The sequence below is a fragment of the Scophthalmus maximus genome, chromosome 20 (assembly GCF_022379125.1).
Source record: "Scophthalmus maximus strain ysfricsl-2021 chromosome 20, ASM2237912v1, whole genome shotgun sequence".
Lineage (NCBI taxonomy): Eukaryota > Metazoa > Chordata > Actinopteri > Pleuronectiformes > Scophthalmidae > Scophthalmus > Scophthalmus maximus.
In genome coordinates, this window is record NC_061534.1 from 12,673,208 (window position 1) to 12,688,558 (window position 15,351).

Here is a 15,351-nt window from a genome sequence, read left to right on the forward strand (position 1 = left end):
TCACATCGCACAGATCTTTATTTTGATATGATTCAAAAATGTTTTTTGGAACACCCCTGGTCTGTGCCCGAGCTCCAGGCGTGGCCACGCTGACACTCACATGCCATGGTAACAACCTTTGAACCGAACAACAGAGAGCAAAGGTCCGACAGGCTGGTCTCTACCTTCCTGTCTTAACTGTTGGGACCGAACCGTGGTAAGTGAATAGAGGTACTCAGCGTTCCGGACCTGTGCAGAGAACAATGTCTGTTTTGACACGGAAGCAGAGACTCTCTAAATACGATTGATTTTATCTGCTTTGTGGCTCTAGTTTGATTGTCTGAGGGTTGAAAAGTTCAGTGCCAATGTAGAATATAAAGGACCCATTTGAAGTCGCCTTATAAATCAGTGGAAGGGTAAGCATGATGTGTTTGCTTTGGATCAGTTACTGTTTTCTCAACAGCGTGTGAATATTATCAGGACACAGAGCTGACAATGTTCTCATTTTTGATTGTTATTGCTCTTTTTTTACCCTAAGGGGTAATAAAATCCTGTAGCTGCAGAAGCAGGCTCACAAATCTCCTGTCAGGCATTAACTGCAGTCCCACACTACACGCGGCTGTTAATGACACAATGGCGCCTACACATAAACAGTTTATCCCCTCCAGTCCAAGAAAATGACACACAAACGCGCACTCCTTATATATCCCCATTTAGTTGCACTGCCTTTGGAAGCTACTGTGCAGAGAGCTGTTGTAGCAGGTGATCGCCCTTATTTGGTAGTGGCCCAGATCATGTGACCACAAAATGGTGGAAGCTGCGAGGTGCTTGTGTGCTGAGCATCTCCTCCGAGAGGCTGGGAGCAGGAAATAGGCAGGGAACTTGGAGGTACATCCATGCTCTGAGACACAGGAGGACACACGTTCCTGAGCCCCAGCAGTGGTGAGTCGATGGTTTTTATTCTGTTAAGATGAGAAAGAGAGAAAGAGGGATATGTTGTGTTTTTTTCCTCCCTCACTGCCGGCAGACAGGAAGAGGGAGGAAGGGAGGGGCTGCTGTCATCAGCACTGTGGTGCTGTGCTGTGAAAGTGGATCTGAAGCAGCAGCGTCCTCCATGGAGGATGCCCATAACAGATGATGCTGATTGTGTTATTCTGCAACGTAAAGTGTGTGTGTCTGTCAGTGTGCGCTTATTATGTCTTTCTCTCTCTTTGTTTGTGTAAGTGTGTTTGCACGTGCCGTACATGTTTCTATGAATTGTCAGCATTATAGTCAAATCCAATGTACAGGGATCGACCATTCAGCACCTTTCTGTTGCATCTGCAAATGCAATCACATTTTCCCTGTTTCAGGCCGAGTGCACCGAGGACGTGTCTTCTCTGCACGCGACCGAGCACACGTGACTCACTGTGAATTTGCATGTCTGCCCAATCCGTGCTCAGGAAAGCATGCAGTCATTCGATTTGAATCAGCACTAAAGAAAGGCAGCGAGGAAGGGGGGGGGCTTGTCATGATGTAACAGCTCCCCCACTCTCCACCCTTTCACCATCCTCCCCCTCCTCCAGTTTGAATGGAGGGATTATTCAGAAGGGAAAATGACACTTAACCTCAAAATCTTTCTCATTTCCTTTACCCTCAATTCCCCCCCTCCCATTTCTTTGCTCCCTCTGTTCTTTGATAACTACAGAAATCTATCTAGTCAGACAAGTAGAATCAATGAAGCAGGTTTCAAGACATGCTGGTTCTTGTCGGGCTTCTTGTCCTAATGCTTTGTTGTGTAGCCAGGATTTGTGTGACGGATACTGACGTCGATATCTTGTTGTAAATAATAGGAGAGAAGTATATTGGACAATAGTAATTCTTTCAGTGAATACAATGGATACAAACAACAGTCTTCACATGGATTCATTTGTTTGGATTTTTCCTTTTACAGAATTGTGTTCAAGACACATTAAGTGGGGCAAAAAAAATGTAGTGAAAATGCTCTCTATAGAGACACTGTTACTGTTCCTTAATAACCTCAAAAGTAGATTTGCACTTCAGATTTTTTTGTTACTTATCAACCAACATATACACCAATACCAATATATCTATAATAGTTTACTAGCCGATAGGTCTGCCATCGTCGTTGTCAAGTATCACTGACAACATTTATGTCGTCTCCATCAAGCTCAATAGTTCTCTGGTTTGCAGTATCATATTAACAGGTGTGTGAGTGTGTGTGTGTGGATCTCTATGATTGTTCCAGGATATTTACTTTATAATATTGTACAGTTATAAAAGGGGCAGCTGTGGCTCACAGCTAATCGGACGGATGCTTTATGAATGTGTTTGCAAATGAGTGAATGTGAAATAAAGAATCATTCATTTACTATTCCAATTAAATTGCGTTTCATATTGTACTATGTGCAGATGCACACAAAATCATCAGGTTATTTTGACTGTATAACAAAAGTTTGTTATGTGGTGGGCAACCTAGTATTTCTTAAACACAACAGCCAGACTTTCTTACTTTTAATTATTTACGATTTTATCACCTTTTCATGGAAAGAAACAATATTTAAGAAATTAGTTTTCAGGAGTTGAGGAAGTGTTCAGATCCTTAATTTAAGTTTATTTAGCAAAAGGCTACTGTAATTTAAAAACAATCCATAACTAGTAAATGTCATGCATTGAAACTTGTTATTAGTTTCATATTTTATCAATTTAACACTTTAAAACAAAATCTAAAATCTTAATCTGAATAGTAACAACCAACCAAAGTTGTCAAATCGATGTAGTGGAAGAGTGTTTCCCTCTGACTATTAGTGGAGTAAAAGTATAATGTAGGAAATGGTAATACTCATTCTTATACTAAATTCAAGTACAGTATTTATTTGAGTAAATTTACTTTCCACCACTGATAGTCTTAAGATTGGCCAAGTTGTAATGTTAATATAATGATATAAATATATTTTTTTTAAATATAATTACCAAACTCAGACTAAAATCAGTTGAAAGCTCTTGTTTGCAAATCGCTGGATCTAGAGGAAGACAGGCAATGGATTGTGCATCCAGGTTTGTTGTAGTATCATAAGAGTCCAATAATAACGGTAATTATGTTGTCATACTGTAGGTCCTACTGGGGATGGACCTGGCGTCAGAGAGCAAAATGAACGCTGACGCGGGTGAAAGCCGACCAGGTGAGCGTGACTCCTCCAGTGCTCAGATTCAAAGAAAAATCACAGTAATTCAAAAGACTAGTCTTTGATATCTCAAAGTAAATTCTTAATTTCTAATGGCTGTTTTTTTTTGTTCCCAAAGTCCCTCCTACCTCACTTCCCCTGCAGGGGGGCGCCACCCAGAGGAAAAAGCTATCTGCCCCTCGTATCAGCCTGTCACTGGACCAGAGCGAGGATGACTTGGGGGAAACGCCAGATGATCTGGACATCAACGTCGACGATCTCGACACTCCAGATGAGGGGGACTACCTCGACTACACGGACCATGAAATGGACTGGGAAGGTGGGTGACTCAGAAAACACACGATATCAGTCCTCAGTCATCATCATCATCCTGGAGGAGGTGAGATGATCCAAAATGTTGAGTTAGGTGTCCCCCTTCCCAGCGCCTCCCCTTCCTCATTGATTATATTTCGGATTATTTTATATTATTGTAACTCATGATGACAAAGCCGTGATTCGCATTGTCAAGATTCTTTTTTGTGCAGTCTGGTGTTCAAGGAGGACACAAGCACAGTTATCGATAATAAACTGACAATGGCTGAATTCAAATTTAGCTGCTTCAGTTTCAGGGTCCGGGTGTTGTTAACGCTGCTCACTGTCGAGGTGTCCTGGTTTACTGGGGCGTCTGAATGTAACCGCGCTGTCGCTATTGTTAGTAGTAACACCTGTGCTTGTGTTCAAAAACGCTTGCTGTTGAAAAAGGCCTCTAACACACAGTTTTTGTCTTTTTTTCCCCACCTCAGACCCGAATGCAGCCAGTAGGACTGGGACAAGTGAGCCTTATGATTCAATCCCAACGTACACCGCCGAGGAGGAGCGCCAGGACGGCAAGCTGTGGAGGACGGTCGTCATTGGGGAGCAGGAGCACCGCATCAACATGAAAGTCATCGAGCCCTACATGAGGGTCATCTCACATGGAGGTGAGTATTAAACAGATAATCCAGCACCATAACTGTGGGTGATATGTCCGTCTTGAACATGACCTGTATTTCCACAGGCAGACAATTTTCAAATTCCACCCAATACTGGTTCATAAAATGCCACCGGCATTCTAACTGTCCAGATAAAGTAGGGGTTTACATTTCAAGTTTAAATTTGAGCAACTAAATTCAGATGGGAAAAAGCCTGAGTTGATGGATTTGGTATCTGATTTGCCTTCAGGCTCCAGAGCGGTCCCAAGTGAATTTCAGACTTTTTTGACCCAGGAGTTTGCCTCTCAGGCCTGTATGCAGAGAGAGGCAGACCTACAGACACTACTCAGGGCTGAGAAACAAAAATACACCAAAAAAAAGAACTGAATACCACTCCAGGATTTAGTACAGGAAAGACATAACTCATATTATGAGTTTTGGTTCATTGGAATTCATTGTGAATTTTTGTTTAATCTAACATGACAATGTAGTACATAGGTAGATTAGTGGGGTAGTGCGTTAATAGTGTAATGATATACATATTGTATACATGTATGCATATTGCAATAATGTAACTATATACATATTGTATCACATATTATTTTGATATAAACTAACTCTGTAAGATAACCAACCTCTGACCTGAAAATTCTGCCACACAACAGTTAAACAACCAAAGTCAAAAAATGTCTAAAACTAACAGCATCTATTCAGTAAAGTAATGTGGAGTTGCTTATTGTTTGAACAATTTGAACAATTTCCAGTTTACAGTTTTGCCCAAATGTCTGATTCCAAGTGACAGAGTATAATAAAAGGCATAACCTCTTATTTACTGACTGCATCACAATCACCTATTGGTTGCCGTTGGAGCTTGAAAAGGAGTTGGCAGAAAAATATTGATCATTTTGGAAATGCCTCATCTTATGCTCGGGCTGGAGTACAAAAAAACAAGGTGATACGAGCCGTAGTGGAAGCGAGCTGCTGAGTTTGACATCCTCCAGTGGCCGTCGGAGACGAAGCTCTGCACGAACCAAACACCGTGGAGACCGCTATGTCCCTTTTTTCACCTGTCCACTGAACATTAGAACAAAAGGACTCAAAGGGGCCACTTGACAATAATACACCCAGTGTGTTTAATGGAGGATGGCGGCTGCCGACCAAAACCACTCACTGCAGGCAAACAGACAGGTGACAAGTTGAACAAAAGTCCATGCCCCCACAGAGGGCATGAGGACACACTCGAAGGTTTGTTTGCAAAAATTAGCCGATCCCAACCCAGCATGTTATTAACAATAATTCTACACTATTGATTTATGTGCCAATAACCTTCTTGATTAATCAATTAATCTTTGAAATGTCAGGAAATAGTGAAGACATGCCCATCAGAATTTACTTGCAGCCCAAGGTGATGTCTTCAAGTGTCTTTTTGTTTTGTTTTGCCAATTAACCCTCTTAAAACCCAAATATATTCAGTTAATATCCTATAAACATGTGTATCTGAATTAACACTGTCGGGGGACCTTGGTCTTGAACAGAAGCTGTACATGGAGTCACACCATATTAATTTCACAGGCAGGGGCCCCATCTTTGTCTCCTCCCTCCCGGTGGGACCCAATAAACCCCAAGTCCCAAGGGCTGGCGCCCTGTGAAGCCTGTGCCTTAAAAAACAGAAAATCCTGACCATATTACCATTAATGATGGAAATCAGACCCCACAATCATTGCATGAAGTGCATTTTCCTCCCACTGTGCTCTGTGCTGTGGGCTTAAGTGAAACGCAGCCGTCCCACAGAAACGAGAGATGTCTGTCGCTGAACAGTCAATGTCATCGCCGCTGTCGTTCAGATAAAAGAGCCTCTGTCTGAGAGAGACACCAAACCTGCTGACGAATGGGTTGGTGAATAAAAAGAAATGACATTCATGTGAAAAGTGAGAGGAAACAGGACAGAGTGACACGGATTGACAGATAAATAGAACAAAAAGGGAAAATAAGATTGCAGTCGAATTATGAACGCTCTGCTAATTAAGGCTAAGCTCTCACCAAGAATGGAACAAGGTCAACTTAATTCTTATTTCTTTTATTTATCTTTGTTTTTTTCCCTTTTTTTGAATTAAGGCTACTACAGCAGTGGAGTGAATGCAATCATCGTATTCGCTGCCTGTTTCCTGCCAGACAGTGACAGAGAGGACTACCATGAAATAATGGAGAACCTCTTTCTGTGAGTATGCCACACTGCAGACACTGACAAACACCAGTGGTTTACTTACACACTGGATCACCAAAACCACTGCAATTCAATTCCTGCGGGCATCAAACTTTAATGGTGATTAGTGTCATAGTAGTTGAGATATTTTTATTGAAAACCACATGTGGACATCATGGTGGTGCGGCAGGCCAAAGTCAACAGGATTTGTTCTCCGGGAACCATGAATGGCTCTTCAGGTTCATCTAGTAGGTGATGAAATATTTCACTGCGAACCAAAATGGTGACCGTACAAACTGACAGATTGAATGTCGATCCCTAGAGCCATGCCGCTTGTATGGCTACAAACTTCTGAATGGATTGACACGAAAATTTGTACGGTCAACCATGTGTATTATAAGATGTAAGCTTTGATGATCCTGTGAATTTTCATCCAACACAATCATGAGGTTCAGTTTGAGTGTGTTTATATGCATACAAGCACCGTGGTTATGTTCCGCGCATGTGAACAGCTTATCCTGGTTTCAGAAACCTTTTTTAAGACCTTATTCTGGTATCCAGAGAAAATTGGATATACTACCTGGAAGCTGAGATGACGAGAAGCCAGGACACCCCGGCAGGCACTTGATCAGAAACCTGGATACTGGTGTGTTCATGTGCACAGGGATATGAAGAACCAGATTTGACATGTTCCACGTAAACACAGCATCTTGCACATGATCCAAACCAAGGAGACGTCAGAAGTTGCAAGTTTACTCTGAAAGTGTATCTTCGACAGGAATAAAGTGATCGTCTATCTTATTTTCTGAGACCTCCCATGCTGATGGCTTCACTGTTGTGCTGGCACAGAGATGCATTTCATGCTTGGACAGTGGGGTTGGGATCCCATGGGCTGTTCTGTGAAAGATATTGAGTAAGCTGGCATATCCAAGAGTTTTGGATGGAAATGAAAGGGAAGTAAACCGTAGTGTCTGCGGTTTCCTCTGCCAGATGGCTTGAGGTCCAAAATACTTGCGAGGAGGTGTAACTATTCTAGGTGGTGAACAGTGTGCGGCTTCGTGACAGTGGGAGATAATCACAATAGTCACGAAACCGAATGGATGTTGGTTTGTTAGCTGGAGAATGACATTGGATCGGGACGAGAGGAGAGTCAGGCTGAGTCTATAAACTCACAGAGGATAGAGGGGTTATAAAGGAAACAAGAAGGACTGTGATAGCTGAGGATATTGTCAAAATTGACAACGTTCCCTGCTGATTGAGAAGAATGAGGAAAAGATGGAAGGGGCTGAGGAGAGAAATGAGACCGAGATAATGGTTTCTCTTGGCCTGAATCAGAGAATTGGATTTTTAAAAAGGTAGCAGTCTGATTGAGCTGCTGAAATTGATGCAGAGAAGGAAAAAAAAAGATGGGATTCAAAGCAAAGGAGTTCATCCGTGAAGAAACATTTGTAGCCATTCCTCGTCGCTGACATCAGAGGAAGGGATTGTTAAAGGGGCAAGACTCGTCTCCTATTTCCTCATATTGTTGGCTTTACATTTAAATTAAACATGGTTCTGGATTTTTTTACTCTTACATTTCATTCTTACATAACGTTTTATTGATGACAGTTACAAAAGACATGTAATATGTTGACAAGTACTAGATTTCATGTCCCTGTATTTTAGCCAATTATTTCATACAAAATATAACTATACAAGGTGCTTTCCAATGCAATGTTTGGTTAGCTTTTGCCATTTGTATTAGTTGTTGTTATCTATTTTTTCAGTGCCACCATATTGAACAATGGAAATATAAATGTTGTTTTCAATTTGTAGCCATAGGTGGTATGGCTCTACAGTCAGACCACCTCTTTGATCTACACTGACATATAATGACAAATGATAGATCGCCAATAAATTGTGTTTATATATTCATGGTCCCCAGACGAGGAATGCCTCTGACTTTGGTGATCCTCGACCTTTCCTCATGTGCCACCATGAGGCAGGCATGTTTAATTTTGGTTTGAAATTTTCTCGAAAACCTTTGTAACTTTTGTAAAAAATGTAGCTTTCTAGTCATTGTAATTTCACGTCTAGTGCCATTAACCGTCAAGTTTAAAATTTTTGTCTACTACATTCTTTATTAACCAAATGCCTCGGTTTTATTTCAAGCTAATCAGCCTATCAATTTACAATTTTGGGTAAAAATGTCTCTCAATCACTTATGTATATTATTCTTTGATTGTGTGTGTGTGTGTGTCTTCAGCTACGTGATCAGCACACTGGAGCTGATGGTGGCGGAGGACTACATGATTGTGTACCTGAATGGTGCCACACCCCACAGAAGAATGCCGGGTCTTGGTTGGCTGAAGAAATGCTATCAGATGATTGATAGAAGGTGATCATGATAAGATTTCATGAGACATCAGTAGCATCGTACAACTCTGCCAACATTTATCGCTCTGCAGAGTGACAGTGAGAATGAGCTCCAACACGGACATTAACACACCTAATATTGTGACATGTTGTGTTGTCTTCAGGCTCAGGAAGAATCTGAAATCCTTCATTATTCTCCATCCATCATGGTTCATCAGGACCGTTCTAGCAGTCACCAAGCCCTTCATCAGGTAAACAGTATCCCATTTGTATCTGATTAATTTGGATGGCAACGTTGGTCTGTCCGTCAATCCTCCACTTTGGTTCTCAAAAACTATATGATGGATTGCCATGAGGATGGATTTTTACTGACTTTGGTGAATGACTGACTTTCCCTCCAGTGCCATATGAGGTTGACTTTTTATTTTATTTTATTGAAATGTCTGAACAACTATTGGATGATTGCCATGACATTTGGTTCTTTTTAATCTAGGGCCATGTCAACATTTGCCAGTAAACATTCTGGACAAATATACGAATTGGAAAAAATATAGAGAATAAGAATAATAAATATTAAGAATTTACATGAAATATGAATAGTGGTAATAGTGCAGTAGTACAATCAGTTACCAGATTTCCTCAGATTTCAAGCAGGTTACTCCACTCTGCTTTCCTTGTGTGTGAACTTATATATACGTACCTTTCATTGCATTTGTACTTGTGTGTTTGTGTGTGTGTACGTAACAGTGCCAAGTTCAGCAGTAAGATAAAGTATGTGAACAGTTTGGACGAGCTTCAGGAACTCATCCCCATGGAATCCATCCAGATCCCAGAGTGCATCATTAGGTGAGTCCACGCCAGCCTCCTCCAGGCCTGAGTTGTCTTTTTAAATACCTTTTATATTCATCTTGTCATTTGAACTTTCACCCCTAGACTCGACAAGGAACTGAAGGACGCAGCAGAGAACTCGGTGTAAGTACGGACTCTCCCGCCTCTCATTACTGCCCTCTGCGGAGACGGTGGCCCCCCTCTCGGCGTTATCCTCGACTGCAGTGCTCATTTATCAGATAGCACAGTTTCACATCACAGGGACTCTTCTGCTGGACGACTCGAATTGGATTTGGCTTACGCTTGCAATTGCAGAAAATAGACAGGAGAAAAGTTGCTAAAGATGCTAAATGCATTGCCCTCATCTCATTTATCATTACTGTGAAATAAATGAGCACGTCCTTATTGTAGAGTGATGTATTACCCTGATAATAAATGCGGCAACAAAGCTGTAGAATTACACACTAATCTCTTGCTGACTAATTGTGCGCTGAATCATAAACTGCACGTATCTTCAAATTCACAGCATATCGGTGCGGTACACCAATAAATCCTGCTCTAACAACCTCTCCATTTTTTCCCTTTTATTCAAGAGTGAATAGTTTCCTGCAGGGGTCGGAGCCAGCAGCAGCAGGCAGAGCAGAGTAAGTCCTCTAAGACGTTTCAGTTCACACATGGAAGAGAAATGGCTTTGTGTCAGCAGTCTGTCACCCATACATAAACACACCCGTCTTTAACGTCTCTGTTTTGTTCTGTCATCTTCTCAGCAGAGCAGACGCAGCCGGTGCCAGCAGCTCTTAAACCCAGACACCCTAAATGGATGGGTCACCTCAATGTTCAGAAGTCACTGTCGTATGGCTGAACCTGGAAGTGCAGAGACAAAGGGTTTTTAAGATAGTGTGTGTGTGTGTGTGTGTGTGTGTGTGTGTGTGTGTGTGTGTGTGTGTGTGTGTGTGTGTGTCTGTGTGCGTGCGTGTCAGTGTTTGTCGGTAACACGTTGGAGTTGAATATGAAATCACAACTTACAATAGTTAACGCACAGTTCTCATTCTTCGAGGCTGCTGTAGCATCTACTGTTCGTTACACCTGCTACCCAGAGAGATGTATAGTCAAGTGTGACGCTTGGCAGCACCCAGAGAGTAGCATCAATGTTCACAGTAGGGTAGGAGTTGCAATTTACACATGACAATGCACTGCGCAAAAACCCATTTGTAGAGCCTATAGTGTTATAGTCGTGTGCATGAGAAGCAGTGGAGCAATAATATCACCCTTTACTGGTTAAACAGTCTCAGTACTTCAGACAAAGAGTCAACTTGTGCGTCAGCAATCTACAATAAAAGCATAAGGTGAGGCCATAAAACCTTGTGCCATAAAAGACCAACTTCTTGCATTTCTACAATCCAATCCTCTGTCTCAACACGTGCTCTAAAACTGAAACACAAACTGACAAATAGATATTTAAGCTTCTTGAGTCAAGCTGACACAAAGGAGGAAGAAATTAGATATACAATCAAGTTATTGGTGCAGTGTGAGAGCATGTCCTTTTAGCCATGTTCTGTAAGTGTGTGTGTTTTCAGTTGGTTCCTGTCAGATGCATAAACTGGAAAAAATCTCTTGATCTTCTCCTGGATCATCAGATGGAAATAAAGTTGGGGTCTCTGTTAAGCACAATATCTTCTTTGTGTGTGTGCGTGTGCGCGTGTGTGCGTGCGCGTGTGTGTGCGTGCATCAGTGCATGTCCCCTCATAGATAACTGATGGTCCTCTTATCAGTGAGTCTATCATGGTGTTTAAAGGATGTGCAAATACATTATATATCAGTGTCTAGCAGTTCAATAAATGGACTTAAGTATGAACAATGTTTTCAACTCTAATTGCTGTGATACAAAATTAGTCATGTGATGTAACGAATTACTCTTCTGGGCAACTTTATACAGCACCGTTAAGACACAAGGAAATTCAAAGTGCATTTTTCTTTTCAAGAGTTTATTTAAACACATTTTTAAATCTAAACAAAATGACCGCAAACAGGTGAATATAGAGAAGCTTGACAAACACCATGATTATTAAAATTTCAAATGCTAATCCAACAACACAATTAACAGAGATGTGAACATATGACTAATGAAAACTAGTAAATGCCCAGGATAAATTAAGTTATACGTGGGAAGTAATTATAATCCAAACAAAAGTCTAGAAAATCAAGCTTAATTATGTTAAAAGTCCTTACGAATGTTAAATGACATGGAATTCTCTGCAGCTCATTGCATTTTGTGAATGAATCACAGTTGTAAAATACGGCTCATTATAAATAGCTTCTCATGTCTCATTTGGTTCAACTCGTATCCAGTGAAGGATAAAGGGGTCTGTCCCTCAGGGCAGGGAGAGATAAACAGCACAGAGCAATGAATAAAAGGGGACGAAGAGTCCAGCGGAGGAGGAGGAAATATTTTTTAAGAGAAATGCTTCTGCTTCACCGGAAAGTGTAGCTCTCGTCATCGTACTCCAGCTCGTCCTCGTTGTCCTCTCCTAATTGTCCATACCGGAACTTCCTGTACACAGTGCCGTCCTGGCCCATGTAAACAATGTCCTCATCATCGTCATCATCATCATCCTTGCTCCGTGAGCGATGCTCCCCGACGTCCACTAACTGAGACTCCTGGAAGCGACCGCCGGAGGAGCTGGCGCGGCCGCTGTGAGACGCAGAGCTGTAGCCTCCATGTGTGCCACCGCCGCCTCCGTACCCCCCGCCAGAGCCCAGCTTCTCATAGCCACGAGGGGGGATGTCCGGGGGCGCCCTCTTGGAGCGGGTGTGTCTGATGATGAAGACGACGGCCACCAGCGCCAGCACCAGCAGGATGCAGGCGATGATGAAGACTGTCAGGTTACCTCTGGCCACCTCCTCTTCCTCATTCGTGAACGCCAAGTTGGTGCTGAGGACGCACTCTCCTAGAAATGCACAAAGTTTAGACACCAATGTGCTACGTGCACTACGTCCGAATAGGGAGACATTAAAGCATATCTCTGTGCTAGAATGATTAGATGAGGAGTTGATAGCCCACAGATTTTACACAAAGCTCTTCAGGTAAAGTATCACTAAGTCCGTCAAAACTCAATTTCTTCTGTGGCTCTGGAGGAAGCTATCAGAGTCTGAAAAATAGAGTTGTGAGGTGGGAGGAGATATTTCCGGAGACCTTGGAGTCCCATTCAGTTCCTCACAGACTTACATGGCTGGTTGAATCATCAGTCCAAAAAATTAACAAATAAATCACAAAATATGGTTCAAAAGCTTCATGAAACTTTGGGGGTTTGCCGCGAGTGAAAGCTACGCAGATTACACTGCTGAGAAAACATGCAACAGTCGGCAAAACCCTTTTGAATTGTCAACTTGGGTGAATTCAGCAACTGTAATTCTGCCTTTTGCCAATATCTGGATCATCAAACATTTAAAATGTGCAATCAGAGATTCGCTTTGCCTGAGCCTCATGGGTATTGTATTGTTTAGTATTCCTTAGAAATAATGATTCTCAAAAATAATGTTGAAATAACAATCTGCTGGCCATGACACAAACCTTAATGATTGCTAAACTGTCTGAGAAAGTGCCATGTTCCTATTTTATGCAACGTGGTCACAAGAGTTACATTAGGGGAAATGTAAAATCCAGCATTTCTGGAGCTCGACTCATATGAGGAACTAAAAGTCAGGATATCTCAGCCTCTGCTGCTTCAAGTTTTTAATCCGTGCCCAAGTTTGTGCAAATCCAGTAGTTAATCATGCATTTACACCTTTACTTAATATGTTTGACTATCTATTCAATCATTTATCAAGAATAAAATGCAAATATGTAATAATTTTTTCTATTACTGTAAGTGGAATTTCTTTTTTTCCTTTTTTATTTATTCTTTGGACGATTGGTCATAAAAAAAAAATCTGAGTACAGCAACAATTGTGGAAACTATGATCGAACCCTGCTGTAGATATTTATTACTTCACAAACGAGACAAGTTTAATCTACAGATCATCCCAGTGCACAACAAAAAGAGATTGATGCAGGTAACCTGGAGGTCAGTGCTAATCCTAAGAAAATGTTTCATCTCCAGAAAAAAAGAGTCTGACTCTTCAAACCCTCCCATGTGCCTTTCCATTCTCCTCCAGACAAACCTGCAGCCTACCTCGGGTCTCGGTGCAGTTACAACAGTCCTGCTGCTGTGTTGTGGCCTCCTCCTCCTCATTGTGGAGGCAACAGAGCAGACAGCGCCCTCCGGCTTCTAAGATGGCCTGAGCAGGGCACACGGTGCAGTTGGTTGGACCTGGCCCCTGGCACTCCAGACAGGAGCTGTCACACTCGTCACAAGCGTGGCCTGAGCCCTGATGACAGGATGGGAGAAGAGACTGACAATGGAAAGCCGACACACACCGAAACGGAGAGCTCCCGCATTTTTACATCTTGACTACAGATTCTTTGCTTCAGAAGATTCACAAAACTTACTTTTCTAAAAATGACTGGATATAAGTGATGCACTGCCTCTCATTTCAATCAATTAATATGTCAGACCGTTTCAGCAGGTTGCCTCACAGCAAGAGCCTGTAGATTTATTTTGGAAATCATTTCACAGCAATAATTTTCACTCTGCTGTTTGAGATTTCTCCTGGTGGAGTAATAAGTCAGTCTGAATTACATTATATGATACCTGGGGCCAAAACATTAGTAGTAATTATTTTTGGTGAGGCAAGGCCAGGGTAATTTTTTCTTTTTTCTTTCTCTCTTTATTTTTTAAAATTTAAAGTGAATATTTGTGATATGAAAACCTAGAAAAGTTTTTTTTTTACCTTTATAACTGGATACTGGCCAATGTCGCACAGGGACTCGCATGTTCCATCAGAGAGCAGGTATCCAGTGTAGCACGAGTCACAGGACTGGGAATCCTTTCCTGTAGATACATGACAACCTAAATGGTAAATGTTGATATACTATATTGTTACCATGAAAATATCAAAACCAACAATGACCCCGATGCTATACTTATTGTCCAAAACACATCAGAGTGCCAAACCATTAAACTGGGGGACATGGTCCTTCATTAGGACGAACCTGGGCTGAGTATTAGCATTCTGCTGATATTCCCCATAATATGCGAAACATTACTCCTGTTTGTGTAATTTGCCAACACCTGCTATTCCCAGCTATTTCAGGAAATTGTTATGCAACTTTTTTTTTAAATGAGAGCACATATTCATGATATATAATGTAATAGTCATGCACACCAGGGAACAAAAGTGTCGCACTCTGGCTTCATATAAATAGAAAGATAAATACATAAATATGCATTTATATATATATATATTAAAAAACAATGGAGTAGACTTTTTTCCCCTGCTCATATATTTATGAATCATTTACATTTATTCAATAAGATGTTTTAAATGAATGTGCCTTTATGGGATGTAGAGTACAAATGGAGCCTCTCTACCGCTGCACTGCGTGGAGAAAACTGCAGCATCAGTATCTCATCACCCTCACGTGATCGGCCTTGTGTGTCCGTGTGCACGACAGCTGCTGAGCGGACGCTCGTACCTGAGCAGGCTCTGCAGCTGGCGTGGCAGGGCTCGCAGGTCCGGTGCGCAGCGTCGTGGTAGTATCCCCGGGGGCATGACGGGAGGCACCGGCCTTCCCTCCGCATGTAGACGAGCCCCGGGGCACAGCTCAGGCAGCTGTCCTCCCTGCCCCCGTTGCACTCGCCGCAACTCGGGTCGCAATCCTCACACATCCTTGAGCCCGTGTTTCCATAGTGACTACGGCGATAGATGGCAAGAAACGTTATGATTGATTCGATTCAATTAAATTAGATGA

The 15,351-nt window shown here is 41.9% G+C and overlaps 2 protein-coding genes across 6 annotated transcripts in view; one reads left to right on the plus strand and one right to left on the minus strand.

Moving 5' to 3' along the window:
- The first annotated feature begins 95 nt into the window (after window positions 1-95).
- prune2 (prune homolog 2 with BCH domain) lies at window positions 96-11,165 on the plus strand. 5 transcript variants are annotated; one of them, XM_035608892.2, is made up of 12 exons: window positions 205-395; window positions 697-921; window positions 3,095-3,161; window positions 3,283-3,483; window positions 3,947-4,123; window positions 6,230-6,332; window positions 8,563-8,694; window positions 8,837-8,923; window positions 9,420-9,518; window positions 9,606-9,644; window positions 10,094-10,144; window positions 10,268-11,165. In XM_035608892.2, the coding sequence occupies exons 3-12, from the start codon at window positions 3,107-3,109 to the stop codon at window positions 10,299-10,301; spliced, it is 978 nt and encodes a 325-aa protein (XP_035464785.1). In that variant the 5' UTR covers window positions 205-395; window positions 697-921; window positions 3,095-3,106; the 3' UTR covers window positions 10,302-11,165. The 5 variants fall into 5 exon arrangements, with proteins under 5 accessions (XP_035464783.1, XP_035464788.1, XP_035464785.1 ...); XM_035608890.2 differs by lacking the exons at window positions 205-395; window positions 697-921 and adding an exon at window positions 96-196; XM_035608895.2 differs by lacking the exons at window positions 205-395; window positions 697-921 and adding an exon at window positions 96-196 and having other exon boundaries at window positions 10,271-11,165.
- A 303-nt stretch (window positions 11,166-11,468) lies between these two features.
- The window catches only part of pcsk5a (proprotein convertase subtilisin/kexin type 5a), a 28,740-nt gene continuing 24,857 nt past the window's right edge, over window positions 11,469-15,351 (minus strand). The window contains exons 36-39 of the mRNA XM_035608877.2: window positions 15,076-15,293; window positions 14,331-14,431; window positions 13,673-13,868; window positions 11,469-12,448 (exon numbers count right to left, since the gene is read on the minus strand). Of these exons, the coding sequence (XP_035464770.2) occupies window positions 11,973-12,448; window positions 13,673-13,868; window positions 14,331-14,431; window positions 15,076-15,293 (991 nt within the window). The 3' untranslated portion in view covers window positions 11,469-11,972. The remainder of the gene's footprint in view (window positions 12,449-13,672; window positions 13,869-14,330; window positions 14,432-15,075; window positions 15,294-15,351) is intronic.

Excerpts from the sequence above, each read along its gene's own strand:
- prune2 (XM_035608890.2), top strand. The coding sequence starts at position 3,107 with ATGGACCTGGCGTCAGAGAGCAAAATGAACGCTGACGCGGGTGAAAGC. Across the intron at positions 8,695-8,836 it reads TATCAGATGATTGATAGAAG|GCTCAGGAAGAATCTGAAAT; the intron begins GTGATCATGATA and ends TGTTGTCTTCAG. Across the intron at positions 8,924-9,419 it reads GTCACCAAGCCCTTCATCAG|TGCCAAGTTCAGCAGTAAGA; the intron begins GTAAACAGTATC and ends TGTACGTAACAG.